General features: G+C 37.4%; 1 protein-coding gene and 1 long non-coding RNA gene across 4 annotated transcripts in view; one reads left to right on the top strand and one right to left on the bottom strand.

Moving 5' to 3' along the window:
• Nucleotides 1-533: 533 nt before the first annotated feature.
• On the bottom strand, nt 534-5,481 carry LOC122093776. Its single transcript, XR_006144554.1, has 3 exons — nt 5,129-5,481; nt 2,674-2,767; nt 534-915 (listed from the first exon to the last, which is right to left on the bottom strand). It is a non-coding gene; the product is annotated as an uncharacterized LOC122093776 (long non-coding RNA).
• Nucleotides 5,482-5,828: 347 nt separating this feature from the next.
• Nucleotides 5,829-15,126, top strand: part of LOC122093775 (integrin-linked protein kinase 1-like) — an 86,631-nt gene continuing 77,333 nt past the window's right edge. The window contains exons 1-3 of one of the 3 annotated variants that reach the window (XM_042664253.1): nt 5,829-6,531; nt 7,682-7,780; nt 7,934-8,029. In XM_042664253.1, the coding sequence (XP_042520187.1) occupies nt 6,211-6,531; nt 7,682-7,780; nt 7,934-8,029 (516 nt within the window). In that variant the 5' untranslated portion in view covers nt 5,829-6,210. The remainder of the gene's footprint in view (nt 6,532-7,681; nt 7,781-7,933; nt 8,030-15,126) is intronic. The other 2 variants (XM_042664251.1, XM_042664252.1) reach the window with 2 other exon arrangements.

Genomic DNA, 15,126 nt, shown 5'->3' with positions numbered 1-15,126 from the left:
AATGTTTGTAAGAAATGAAAGTGGTTTAGTACGAGTTGTTTGTGAATGAAGAGAGGCAATCTAAAGTGGTATTTAAGCTCCATGGCATGATCACATTAGCAATCTATTATCTTGTAGAAATTTTAGAAATTTTATGGTTTTGGTCTCCCTTTACCATTAGAGAATTGACAAGGCAAATATACTACTTAGAAAGAACACTTAAACAAACAGAACTACAACAAGAAGTACTTTAGGGAAGGGATCCTTCCTTTGTAAGCAATAGATGAATACTGTAGGCAATGGGTAATTAAGGTGAGGGTTTGGTTCCTTCTTGTATAGGGATGATTATTAACTTGTGTAAGTGGAGTTTACCATACTTAGTTAATATGACATTTTATCTCATATCTGTATTTTCTATGTACATATCTATCATATATGTATAGATGACATCCAACCAGAATCAACCAAGCATTGCAAAATGTGGGCTACGTGGTAATAGTTGTTCATTATATACAACAAAGAAAGAAAAAAATGTTGGGAAGGATTACTTCAAATGTCCAAATGGTTGCTCATTATTCTTGTCGGAAAACCAATATAAAACTTGCACTTATAGTGAAGGTCAATGTCAGGTTAGAACAGAAAAAACAGGTGCAAATTATGGTCGATCCTTTTGGTGTTGCCCACTTTCAACTGGGGCATGTCTCTATCCATTTTCCATATTCAAAATTTGCTCATGTTCTTTTGATTTTGGAACATGTATGACAACCATCTTTACTTGATTCATAGGTTGACAACAAGGGTTGTGGTAAGTTCGAATGAATATCGAAGGCAAATCCTAGCTCTATCAGCCAATGTAGTACACATATGTCGAGTGGTGAAACAGAAACTTCAAAATCTTCATCTCCTTTCCCATCTCCAGTGTATATTAAAGGCTATCTGCAAGGCGAAATTAAAGAGTCAGAGGGTCACACAAGGACATTGAGACATGTACTTGATGCAATCAACAAGTTACATGTAAACAAATGATGAGATTAATTTAACTAGAAGAAGGACAATGTGTGTAGTTATTATTAGTTCAAGATTTGTTGGGTTGTTAAACATTGTAATGGTGGATGGTTATATAAACTTATATATATATATATATATATATATGTATATAATGTCAAAGTTTTATTATTTGTGTGAGTATCCCATTTCAGTTTATGGCCATTGTAAAGTAGGTACAAAATTGGGTAGCATATATTTACATGCTACAATAAGACTAGTTGGACATAAATTACCTGCTATAATTCAAAAGTAATCGGATTACTTGAAATCTCTCTTATTTAAAATGACAAATAAAATTATGAAATGTAACCATAGTGAGATTCCCATCAATACTTCCCATACACTCAAAAAATACAAATTATTGACACCAACTTTTTCCATAACCATTAAACATATCAAAATGGTCACTTCATCAATAGTAGTCAATTGCATTACCATCCCTACCATTTCAACTACTGGCTTGCAATACCACTTGCTTGACTTCCACCTCCTACTTGACTACCAACTCTAGTTTGACTACTACCTCTGCTTCACCAACAGTTGATGCTAGTCTCTGTGCATCTCTTGCTCTTCTATTAGCATGGATTTGTGCCATCCTTGATCTTTTACTAGCTTGCATACTTGTAACTATAGATGCAGTAGAATTCTATGACCTGATAAACATTTGGGAGCTATTGGGTTGGCTTTCCAACTCCATTTGGGTTCTCTACAAAAGCATTAAAGAATTATTAATATATATATTTATAATAATAAATGGTTTAATATAATATAACAAAATATTACCTTCACACCAACTGTAGTCCTAAAAGACCTTACTTTCTTCCCTTTAACTAGACCTCTCAGAAATGTTCTCTTGTCATGTCCAGGCAACTTGCATATGTCACATCTAACAGATGATGCTTTCTTTCTAAACACACTAGGACCTGCCTCACCAACTTCCCTTTTTCTGTTCTTGTGTCTTCCTGGTTGTCTTCTTAGTGGTGGAGGTTGTACTATACCCATTGGACTATTCATTGATAAGCCTAAAAAGTTTGGTACTAGATGTATCATCTCATTATATGTTTCCATGTAAATGTTCCTTGTGAAACACTGATCACAATAATTATCAAGTTTTTCCTTTCTAGTAATGATACATATTGTAGCATGCTTACTTGGCAATCCAATATGTCTCCATACAAGATAATCACAACTTTTGGTTGTCAATTTAACTACATGTCTTGAGAGTCCATCATTAACCTCAAATTCATTGAATCCAGCAGAGATTGCCACACATGACCATGCTACTTGTTGGATTAGATCCAACCTCTTTTTTTATGTTTGGTGTGAATCTCTCATTAGAAGAAAAGCTTCCTGATACCTCTTTTGCATCAGCTTCATTAAACTAATCCTAAGTTGGTCAATCAAGGTTATTATTGGTTTCTCCTAAATGGTGCTATCCAATGATTAAAGCACTTTGACATGTTGTTTGTGATATGATCACTCTTTGCATCACAGTCAAATGTATGTCTAGCCCAAAATGTTGTGGACAACTCCATCAACCAATCATGGGCTGTATGATTTTTGTTTTTCATCGCTATCATTGCCTTTTCAAAATCCATTCTGGTGTATGCTCTAAAACATCCTAGAATAGTGCTTTCAGTTTCTCACCTCCATATGTGGTCTTGAAGTTACTATACAGATGTCTAGCATAATGCCTTTGGTAAGAGTCAGGAAACATCTTTGCAATGGGATCAATCAGACCCTACATAAAAGTGAGCAAATAGAAAATTAAATCATTAAATCATTAGAAATAAATAAATCAATAAATAAAACAGCCTCGGAATGACTTACAATCTACATACCTTCTGTTTATCTGACATAGAAGTGAGATTTACCAAATCATATGATTTATGAGTGTAATGCAGTATATAAATTTTCCAAAAACCATCTCCAACTACCCTTGCATTCAAATTTCACAACACCAAATGCAAGAGGAAAAATACCATTATTTCCATCCACTGATACTGCTAACCAAAAACCCCAGCAAACTTGCCTTTCAGATGACATCCATCCAATCCTAAAAATTCCCTACATCCTCTCAAAAAACCAATCTTAGAAGCTTGATAACAAATAAAAAGCCTCTTAAATACAGGAGGATGATTCATGTTTTGCCTTGCAATAAATTGCAACTTAATTATAGTCCCTAAATTTATATGCCTAATCAGTTCACCATATGAAGGCAGTTGAGCATGTGAATGTGCATAATTTCCTTCATTCTTCTCTTTGGAAAGTAACTGAGCCCTATACATTTGCATATAATTTGGCTCAATTCCATATTGTTGCTTCAAAATTGTTGCCATAGTACTAATAGCCATTTTAGGTTCTGCCTTAAGTTCATTAGCCAATTTCACCGATATCCATCTATATGTGTCATTATTGTTGTATGGCAGTGAGGCACATGCATAATCTAATCTATATGTTTTAATCATATATATAATCCCATCCTCCAAAGGTGAGACATGTATCCTCCAATCACATCCATCTCCTACACAGATAGCAGTAACCCTGCTTTTCTCATTTTTAATTCTTATAATCTCAAAACCTTGTTGTATTACATAATCTCTTAAAGCAATCCTGAAAATGGTCTACATCATCAAACATCATATCTTCACTTAATCTCAGTTTTGCCCTTTCATCAACCCCATTATCTGTTCTCATCACATTAGGGTCATACTCATCAAGTAATTCTTCAAAATCTGCAAATTCACCACTTCCTTCAAACCCTTCATGTGAAATGTCCTCATCAGAATAATCAATCTCACTTTCTGTTTCACTTCCTATTTCACTGTCATTCTCATTCTCAATTCCATCACTCATAGGACACATGTAATCCTCATCATCAGTTGTATCAGTGAAATCCACAGTTTCCTCTTTAGAAGTACCAGAACTACTAAAAGATGAAACCCTAAAATTATTAGGAAAGCTACCACTAATAGTGGCCTGACTCCAATTGACCCTCGGCACACTAGCAGAAATACTACTGCCAACATTGGTGGAAGGACATCTAGTGACATTAGCTGCAGACCTACTAATAGCCCTAACAGCTTCAGAACTTCTTAAACTCCTACCTATAGCATCATCCATTATAGAAAAAGTGGCATAATTGGATGCCCTGCATGTAACATCTCCCATCATAACAGCCTTATCATTAGTGGATGCCCTACCTATACCACCACCTATTGCACACCCCCCCCCCCCCCCATAGAAGCATTCCTTGGATAATCACTTGTTGCACCACCCCTCCTAGCAAAATTCCCTCTAACAACACCTGTTGCACCACCCCTCACAACATCCTTCTTTGCTTCCCTAATACACCCAATGTTCTGTTTGACCATCGGTTCTGTCTCAGCAGGCCTACCAATTATATTTCTCTTGTGGCCATTAATTGTACAATCTGACTCCATCAAAGATGGAAAACAATTGCATCATTGACTCTCTTTGACTCCATATACAATTATTTAGAAGCACTTCACTTCATAAAAAATGGAGAACAATTGCATCATTGATCATCATTCCACACATCCATTGCTTCAATTTCACCAGGTAATATAGATTTGCAAGAAATTTTCAAGCTTTTTCCATCAGGTATATGCTTTTAAGGATTGTACTGTATATGTCATGAAACATTTCTAAATAACTGTATTCGTCTCTATCAACCAACTTTTCTACCACATTCCCATTATAATAGTACGAAATAGTGAACAAGTCCATTCTTCATTAATAGTTATATAACCAAAATCCATAAATTCCATAAATGGTTCGTATTACACACACTCCAATCTAAAAGCATGGCATTTCAATAACTAACCCCAAAAAACAACTAAAACATGGCATTCAAAATCAGGGAAGGGAGATGAAAATCAGAACCTCCAAAATGCTTAAATTGAATACCCCCAAATTCACTAAATTCTACAATCAAAGCCGAAACCCCCAAAATTAGACAAGATATGGCATTCAAAATTAGTAAATGGAGATCACAATCCCAAATCCCCTAAATTCTTAAAACAAAATAAGAAACCCCCAAATTAGAAATCACATTCCCAAAATAAGAAATTTTATTTACATTCCCAGTTTCCAGTGTTCTAACACGGTCATGTGAACTCATCGGACTGTTTAGAGCTCTCTCCACCTTTTTTTTGCCCTCTCAAACTTAGTTGCAGTACATCGACAACTCCATGCCGTTGCCGCCACCAACCATAGTGATGAATGTTGTCAGGTGGGCGTACGATGCTTCTCAACACGAGCATGATTCACTTGGTATTCTTCCCTGCATCTGGTTGTAGTACTTAGGGTTCTTGGTAATGATGGAGAAAGAAAATGTATGAAATGGCCTCTCTGTTATTTAGGTTTGAAGGGTAAAAATGGAGAAGGATATAATTGGAACATCACAACCCTAAAGGGTATTCCTGTCTTTAAGAAAATAGGTACCACATCAGCTAATAACGGTTTCTCCCAAATCGAGTTCAAACACCATCAATTGCACAGGCAGAGTAATTGTTAGAACTGCAGGGGATAATTATAACAATATGACAAACTGTAGGGAGGCCAGTGTAATTAACCCTAAAATATTTGGTTCCGTTCCAAAAAAAAAAAAAAAAAAAAAAAAAAAATTCCCACATCGCGTATGCCGGCACCCTCCGGTACTTTTTGGATATCATTCTGTTTCTTCTTAGATCGCACGTAAAACACGTGCCAGCCGGCGACTTTCTTCAATGACAATGGGAAAAAGGTTTAATAATTTCAAGTTGCGGTGACGTAATGAATCATTACGGCTCATCTGATCAGTAAGTCCGAAATTTCGAACCAAGTTCGTCGTTGAAACCGCTCGACCGAGCTCAACCCCGCATCTCTACTCACACTCTTTTGTTTTCTTTAATCTAATCCCTTTTTCTTTATTCTTCAAACTTTGCTAGTTCAAGTGGTTTTTTGGTGCTCTTAATTACTTGTCCAGTTGTCAATCGATTGAGTCTTGTGAATCCAACTGTAATTCTGATAATAGACCTTGAAAGTTCAGTTATCTCTGAATTATTGGGGTGTAATTCAAGGTTTTGAACTTTCAAGAGTAGGAGTTGAGTTTGTTAAATTCGAGTTCTTTCGGAGGAGCAGAGTAAATTTTTGTCGTTGTATGTTGTTGGATTGGTCGATATGGAAACAAAGGCGACGGCGAGGTATACTCTGGGAAAGCAATCATCGCTTGCCCCAGAACGCGAGAATGGATTGGAAGTTGATGATGGATTGGAAGTCGCGGAAGCTATTGACCCTACTTTTCGGCTTATGTATCTTGCGGACGAAGGCGACCTGGAGGGGATAGTTGAGCTCTTGGATTTTGGAACGGATGTGAATTTTAGGGACGTAGATGGACGGACAGCGCTTCACGTTGCTGCTTGCCAGGGTCGTGCTGATGTTGTTGAATTGCTGCTTAAGAGAGGAGCTGATGTTGATCCAAAGGATCGGTGGGGAAGTACGGTATGTTCACTCGACAAGTTTGATTTGTTCAGACTGAATTGGTTTGTCTTTTTTGAAATTCAGCTGGTTATTTAGCCGAATGATGTCAGAAATGGAGATGCTCTGTTGTTTGTGTTTCGCTTACTTATGGTGTTTGTTCTTTTTTATTCTCTTTTTGGATCGCTTACTAATCGCGTTTTATGGTTCACACTGTTCTTTTTTAATTTCTTCTTGGATCAATTTAAGTGAACTACATTGGTTATTGTATTATGCGGGTGAACTGGAGAATTACATTAAATCAATTTATTTTAGATTCATGAAAATGAATTTTCAACTTCAGTTCTATCCGGAAAAGGACATTTTTATTTTGAAGAGAGCATAGATAATGATTGGAGAGTGTTGTTCTCTTATTCAGAATATAGAGGTGGCATGAACGTGTCCAACAAAGGCCTTTGAATGCTCCAGTGTGGAGGGTGATTTGATGATTTGATTTAAGATTGAAGGAGCTAAAAGAGCCAGGGGTTGGCCTAAAATGATTCTAGGAGAAGTGAGGAAAGACATGCATAGTTTAGGACTAATAACGAGTATAACTTTGAATAGAGCTGATTGGAGAAAAAAGATCTATGTTGCCAACCCCATTTAGTTTGGGTAAGACTGAGTTGAGTTGTAAACTAGGAAAGAGCCACTTGCGAAATCATCCCCGTGGTCCTTGGAAATACATTGCCTTCCCCATGCTTATGTGGTGGCACATATTATGGATGATGCTGCTGCATTAAACCACTTTTATGTGTTTGAAACATGGTGGGTTCCTTGCATAGCTGTGATGAGGAATCAAATTGTTATATCAAAGCATTATGTTAAAGTTGATGTAGAGAAATACTTACAGATGTGTGATTGTTCTAGGAAAGTTGCAAATTAGTTGAAGTGTATTTGTTTATTGAATTTGAATGATCATAATAATATCTGTTGCTCATGGCCATATGAATGACAAAGCTGTTCATAATAATTTGGATTATGGATATGCATAAAAAGTTGCGAAAATCAATTTCTATCCATTTTGAGTTTATTTTTCTTGTAATACAAAATATAAGTCATGATTGTTCAATGAAACCCCCTCTATGATTTCAAAATGACTTCAATTTTCTCAACATTTTCTGTGAACTTGTTCCAGGATAATTTATTGTTGTTTGAACAGCCTCTTGCAGATGCAATACATTACAAAAACCATGATGTGATCAGAATTTTGGAGAATCATGGTGCCAAGCCTCTGGTATGCCTTGCTTATCCTTTTTTAAGTATATCTTTGGAAAGAAACTTCTGGGCCTGATTGTGCCCTACAATTCATAAACTTTGGTAACTTGTTCTGTGGTGCTTGCTTTCTGTTTTTTTTGTAATATTTCTTTTGTTTAATTTACTACTTCAGATGGCTCCTATGCATGTCAAAAATGCTCGTGAAGTCCCAGAGTATGAGATCGACCCTAAAGAGCTTGATTTTACTAACAGTGTTAACATCACTAAGGTACCAATGCCTTTATTTTTTTGTATGTTTTGAGTTTTACCTTTTCTTTTTTATGCTTAATTCAGGCAATCTAGTTGTTCTCCCGAGGTTTTGTTTTTTAAGCCTGCACAAGCATTTTTCCTTCTGTGACTTGTTGTGTATTTTGTACTATTTTTTCTGAATAGCCTGATATTTTATTGTCAAGGGGGGATGCAGTTTGTACATGATTCCCTATTTTCTCTTCATTTTGGCCAATGACTATAAGAGGGGTTGTATGTTTTAAGGAGATGGGGTAATGTAGACTAGGTAGAAAAACTACCAAGCCGTCAACTGCAGGATTTTTTAATCATAAGAACAACCAAGAATAGCCAAGGTAGGACAGCAAAACAACAGATCAGAATTAAGGAAGAAACAGATTTTTGTAAATCAGAATTTTGAACCTAGAAGCTGGAGTTTATGAGTTCAGACTATAAACCAGATGAAAGCCTAACTCGGATATAGGAATAGGGTCCAGACAGATCATAAATCATGAATAAAAATCCGCAGAAACAGAAGAGAACAAATCAGCTCTATCGGCCCTGGTTCCTGTTCTGTAAAGTCACTACAGGACAAAATTCAAGAGACTTTTAATATCTCAAAATAGGCTGGTCAGAAACAGCCCAAACCAGGGCAAATCTCACTTGGGTAGAGAGGAAGTGATGTAGATCCCTATTATGGACAGGGCTATCGCAGGAGGAAGCCCAACCCAAAGGATCCACAATCGGCCTCTTAATTGAGGCCTGATTTGATGTAATAATTATGGGCCCAATGGGCCCATCGAATTAGGCCTTTACTTAAAGGTTATTTTAATTCTTTTATTTTATTGTAGGGCCCATCGATTGTAAGTCCTATCAAGGCCAATCAGCCCTAGTTCTAGTCTTAGTCTAAGTCTATTTCTAGTCCTAGTTGCAATAGGAGTGGTTAGTCTTAGTTGGAAACTAATTAGTCCTAGTTGGAAACTAACTCCTGTTAGCTCCTAGACCTATTATGGTTGTAATTCTGCCCTCTTTAAATAGGGGAGCTTATGTATACTTATTTCTCAGTTTTGAATAAAGAATAATTGCAGTCAATTGCTTAGAGCAACTGGGATAGCTGTGGGTGAGAAGCCCAGGCTGAGATAGCCACTTCATCTCCCCCTTTTCCCTTGATTATTCTTTGTCTAATCACCTTATTCCCTGTATTTTTTTCTCTGTTTACTGTTACTAAGAAATCAGATCTGTAAAGGCCTTAAAACCCAGAATCGATTGAGTCAAAGTGAAGAAACTTGAGGCCTACTCGAGCCCCATATCTCTCAGATCTGGTCACTGATCTGCAAACCCTTTTCAGGAAGTATTCTAGGCAACCAGAGGGACACTCGACCCTTATTCCAGCACTGTCCTAGCTGGTCAGCATCAGTTTTTGAAGAATCACTTCTGTTTTCTCTCTCCAAGGTCTGGAATCAAGAAATTTTAGAACTCCTGCATCAGCCAACAGAATCTGCTCATCTTTGGAGGTTTTCTTCCTCACGGTGAGGACTCCCATTGACCTCAGTTTCAGCCTCATCAGAGGCCTACAGGTCCAACCGCACCCCTCTTTCTTTTTCCTTATTGCAGGGCTGTTTCTTCTCTCTCCTAGCGATTTGGATTTGGGTTGGGTTTTGTTGCTGATTTATTCTAAAGACTATGGGTTTTTTTTGTTGGTTGATTCTTTACTGTTCTCTTGGGTTAAATCTGGTTATTGTGAAGTTCTCTATTGGGTTTTGTTTATCTTGTTTGGGGTTATACTTGTGGGTGTCAGTTCTTGGAATCTACTCCTTCATTAGGAAGGTTCGACCAGAATTTTAGCCCAAACCTATGGCTGGAAATGCTTCAGGGAGTAGGGAACTGATTAGGAAGCTAATGAAATTCTGGGTAGAACTGGGATTTGAGTACCTGGTTTGATGATCAGCAAAGAGCCCTTGAAAAAAACCTTGAAGAAGAACATTTGAAGAAGAAAAACTTTTCGAGCTTCACATCGCAGAGAGTCAATTGGATCAAACACCAATTCCATTAGCCTTGATCAAACACAAGACGATTTTTCATGGAGAAGACATTAGCATCAACTATTACTTTGTTTATCAAGATCATTCTAGCTTTAGGAGCCTCCTCTTCTTTATTTATAATATTGATAGGCGAGGAAATTACAAAATAGAAGGTTCCTCAAAAGGAAACCTTAATTTATTCTCCTAACACAATACTTACTAAAAACTGAAATTAGAAACTGGCTGAAAAAGGGAACTAACTACTAATGACTTGACTCAACTAATAACTTGACTCCTAAGAAAACAAATATAACTTAAATTAAACCCAACTTAAAAGGAAACTAATGAAAAAGGAAAAAAACTAGTAATCCCATATGCAACCTTAAAGCCCCTCTTTTAGGCCATTTTTTAGTGGCCTATTACACTCAAAACACATGGGATCAAAGGCCGAACATGTATGAAACCCAATCCTAGGCTTATTCCTAATAAAACAAGCCTAGTTTGGTGAAGAATTTGCATCATGGGGCCTAGGGAATTCTTTGTCCTCGTTCTTTTTTTTGAATGTTATTAACTCTTCCAGTAGAATTTGACATGATACATTTGTTGGGTTGGAGTGATGCAGATAAATCACAGAATTGGGCTGGTTTTAGTGTACATAAACCTTGGTATGGTTACATATGTGTTGGACCTTTGGTCTAATTTGTTCTCTTTGTAATAGGGTTACTTTAATAGACCTAAAATATGGGTAGAAGGTAGGAATACGGAATTTACTTTATTAGGTAGTCTAGTTGTAACTTGCAAGTCCTATTTCTGTATTTTCAAATATTATTGAAGTGTTTTAGTTGGGCTAGATTAAGTCTCTACGAGTCCAGACATGTTTCAGTTATTTCTTTCGTATTTTATTCAGAGTTTTAGTAGTAATAGACTGCCTCCAGAGCAAGCTATTGTCTAAGGAGTTTTAGGCTTAGTTTAAGTCCTGCTTAGAGTTGGTTTATTTATATATTTATTTAATCATATGTAAGAGCTATGCCCTACCCATGTATTTTGCTGAATTAATGAAAGGCTTTTGCTTTGTTTTGGTCTGTGGATTCAGGCTTGCATTGTGGGATTTCGGGTGTGTTTACTCTTATGGGATTCAAGAGTGTTTAACTGCTGTTGGATTCAGGAGTGTTTAACAGCTGTTGGATTCAGTAGGGAAACCTGGTGGGATTCCGGGTTGGGGGTACTGGTGGGAATTCAGCCTTGCAAATCGAGTGGGATTCTTGATTATATCCTTCTTCTCTTTTCTATCATTATATTCATTGATTCAGGTCAGTTTCTGCTCTATTTCTATCCCTGCGTTAATACTTTTTGTGTTTCTGTCTTGTTTTCTTGACATTAATCTGTTAGTATTATCCTGCGGATCTGCTTCAATATCGCCTTCTGATTTCTCTTTCCGGTTCTGTTTGTAAATTCTGTTTCAAATAATCCTGTTCATCGATTTCAGAAGTCCTATTTGAAATCCATTTCTTCAAAATCTCAGTTTTCAAGTTCAATATGGACTACTGGTCTGCATGGAGACCTGCCCATTTGAGCTCAGAGGTAAACAGTATGGCTTCTGTCACTACTGCCTTGTCTGATGAACGATAAAACCATTGCACTGGTTGAATTATTAAAAGAAGAGGGGGTCAAATTTAGGACTTATTCTCAAATTTGATATCTATAATAGAAAATGACATCCGTAATCTTATTGAATTAGAACTCTGTTAGTATAACTATGACCAAGATTGACAGAGAGTTGTAGTCAGTTTAGAGTCAGTTTAGAGCTTGTTTCCTTTTCTAAATTGCTTCCTAGTTTAGATTAACTTCTATTTCAATTGAGTTTCTATTTTTATATCTTTTATTTTTCTTTTAAATTAGTTGTAACCAATAGACAGATCAGATTTAAAGAATGAAGTTATGAGTTGATGTTGCGGTGTGTGCCTGCGGGCTGAGTGTGTGTGATTCCCCTCTATCCCCCCTTCTTTGTGCGACTCCTTTCCCTCCCCTACAACTCTAAGTTTTCGCAGGGATTTCTTCCCTACCTTTGTCGGCCCTCCATCAATTGTTATTAGAGCCGAAAGATTCTCTCCTTCATTCTCCCTCCTTGTTCCAGCCCCTTCCCTTCAAACTCCTCTTTTCCTTCCAAACTTCTCCCCATTCTTTGTTCTGGTTTTTGCCGAGACTGAGAACAACAATTGAAAAAAAAAAAATTGCAAACCCCATCGTCCCTTTCCTCCCCTTTGATTCCTCAAAATCCCAGAGTTGCAACATCTCGCAGTAGACCAGCCACTCCCGACTCCGCAACAACCCGTGCCTCTTTTTTCCCTTCTCTTGAATTTTGTTACCCTTGGTAAGGTTCTAGTGGAAAAAAAAGAGAAGGTGAAGCAGAGACGAGAGACTGAGAGGCAAAGACAAAAAAAGGAAAAAAAAGAAGAAGTAGAAGTAGAAGACGAGAAGAGAGTAGAGAGAGAAGAACGAACTAAAAAACAAAAAAAAAGAGAGAAAAAGAAGATGAAGAAGAAGAGAAGTCGAGAAGAGAGAGAGAAAAGAGAACCATACCTTTTCCGTGAGCCACATCCTCTTGTCGAAGTCACCGTCATAGTTGAAAGTTGCCATCTCCAATCAGCTCCTCGTCGGCTCCATCTTCGACAACAAGTTCTGTCTTCAATAAGGAGAGCCAACCCCCTTGTCGGTGATTGAATCCCGACCTTTCTAATCGATTTCCTCTCTATTAGTTGTTTTTATTTCCCTATTTACCCCACTTTTTTATTTCTATCATAATTTTTTGACTTACTTCCAAGTTTACCCTTTCTCCATACGTAACTCTCTTGTGTTTTCCTAATTGACCTTTTATTATTACGGTTTCACTACCGTATTTGGAATTTCAACTTAATTACCATTCTGCCATTTTTTAAAACCTCCATTTTGTTTACTATTTTCCCATCCACCTTTACCTTAAGTGTTTTCTTGCCATAGTGGGCCTAAAATGCTTCCAATTACAAATATAGTCATGGAATCTTTTGTGTTCAAATTCAGAGTTTGATTTCCCAATGGAAAGCTTGCTAATTTGTTGATTGATGAGTGTCTAAGTGACAATTTTGTCTCAAAATCTGTGGTGGATATGTTGTCAAAGACCAATTAGATCATCATTGAGTCAGGAGATGATGTATTCGTTGAGCTTTCTGTTTCTCAATATTTTGATGGTGCTTTTTGTGAAGTGTTTGATTCCCCTCAGCACATTTTTAAATTGGGTCGTGGTTGGTTAGAAGAACGACATGACACCCTTGATCGTGAAAAAATTTGTGCACTATCTAGCCTGATGGAGTAGCCTTAGGGAATAGAGGGAAAATTGCATAAAGAGGGGAAGGGATCACACCAATGCGCCAAATTCACTAATTCTAAAATTAAATTCACTCTAAAACTGAAACATTGAGTTTATGCAGATATTTAAAAGAAAATAATGAAACTCCTACTTAGACTCTAACACTAAAATAAACTCCTACTTATCCTACCCAAAGACAAACATGAGAAATAAAATACATAATATAAAACTAACTACTACTAGCCCTTGTTGGACCCAAAACCTAGGCTGGACCAGTTCTTCTTGGCTCTTGGCTTCCACAACCAGTCTTGCTGGTCCAACCAGGTAAGTGTAATTGTATCTACATCACAGCCTCTCCACATGCATAAGAATTTTGTCTATCATGGATTTGCTGACTCAAAGGAAGACCTTCCAGTTGTGGAATCAATAACGGCACTAGAAAATGAGGAGATCATGGATCAAGTAATGATGGACATTAGCACAACACCAATAATTCCCCATTATGAGTTTGTTCTCCCCCATGATTTTCCGAACCTGAATGCTCCTCCAAAACTTCATATCATGGATTTTGTTCGCGTTGTTGACTAGGAGCAATTCACCCCCACTCATTAGCTTTTATTGTTACCCTTTTACAAAACTCGTGGACGAGTTTTCTCAACACCAGGGGAAATTGATGCAGATACACACCCATGGAGCGATCTATACCCATCTGGGTATCCAGACAGAGATGAACCGGGTCCATGTAATTTTTGGTCTAGTAGGAATTTAGTTGTGATTATTTTATTCTATTTATTTTTGGAAGTTGAGTATGTAGAAGTTAGAGTCGGTTTAGAGCTTGTTTCCTTTTATAAATTGCTTCCTAGTTTTAGTTAGCTTCTATTTCAGTTAAAATTCTATTTTTATGTCTTTTAATTTTCATTTAATTTGGTTGTAACCAATAGACATATCAGATTTGAAGAATGAAGTTGAGTTGATATTGGGGTGTGTGCCTGCGGCTGAGTGTGTGTGATTCCCCTCTCTCCCCCCTTTCTTTGTGTGACTCCTCTTTCTCCCCTACAACTCTGAATTTTCTCAGGGATTTCTTCCCTACCCCTACCGGCCCTCCATTAAAGATAATGACTGACTTGTGTAAGCCATGTGACTCAAAACCTTAAGTTTGTATCAATCAGTTAATAACAAGCAGTATGTCGTCAGATTATTTGTCCAAAAAAAAAAGGGGGTTACCTTTAATGTCCGTTTTGTCTACCATTTATGAGGTTCCTGGGTATGTATACTTGATGGAGGGCCGGTAGGGGTAGGAACGAAAATCCCTGAGATGCTTAGAGTTGCAGGGAAGAGGGAGAAAATATCGCACTAAGAAAGGGGGGGAAGAGAAGGGAGTTGCACACACTCAGCCCGCACGCACACACCACAATATCAACTCATAACTTCATTCTTCAATCTCAGGAATTTTCCTTCCTACCCCTACCGGCCCTCCATCAATTGATATCAGAGCCGAAGGTCCCCATTCCCCTTCTTCCTTCCATCTTGCTCTTCTCCATTCCCATTCTCTATTCTGTTCCTACAGGGACTGAGAAATAATTAAAAAAAAAAAAATAGAGAGTGAGATAGACTGAGAAACCAAATCGGTTCTGTCCAGCAGAGAGTTACTCTCCCTGTCTCATCGCTGCCTCCTTCCTTTCACCGCTGCAATTGACCCCACTGCCTCCTCTTTCTCTTTCCACCAACAGCAAAAAA

Source organism: Macadamia integrifolia, chromosome 11, assembly GCF_013358625.1.
Source record: "Macadamia integrifolia cultivar HAES 741 chromosome 11, SCU_Mint_v3, whole genome shotgun sequence".
Classification (NCBI taxonomy): Eukaryota; Viridiplantae; Streptophyta; class Magnoliopsida; order Proteales; family Proteaceae; genus Macadamia; species Macadamia integrifolia.
Note: the sequence above shows the minus strand (reverse complement) of the source record. Positions and strands in the feature narration are given on the sequence as shown.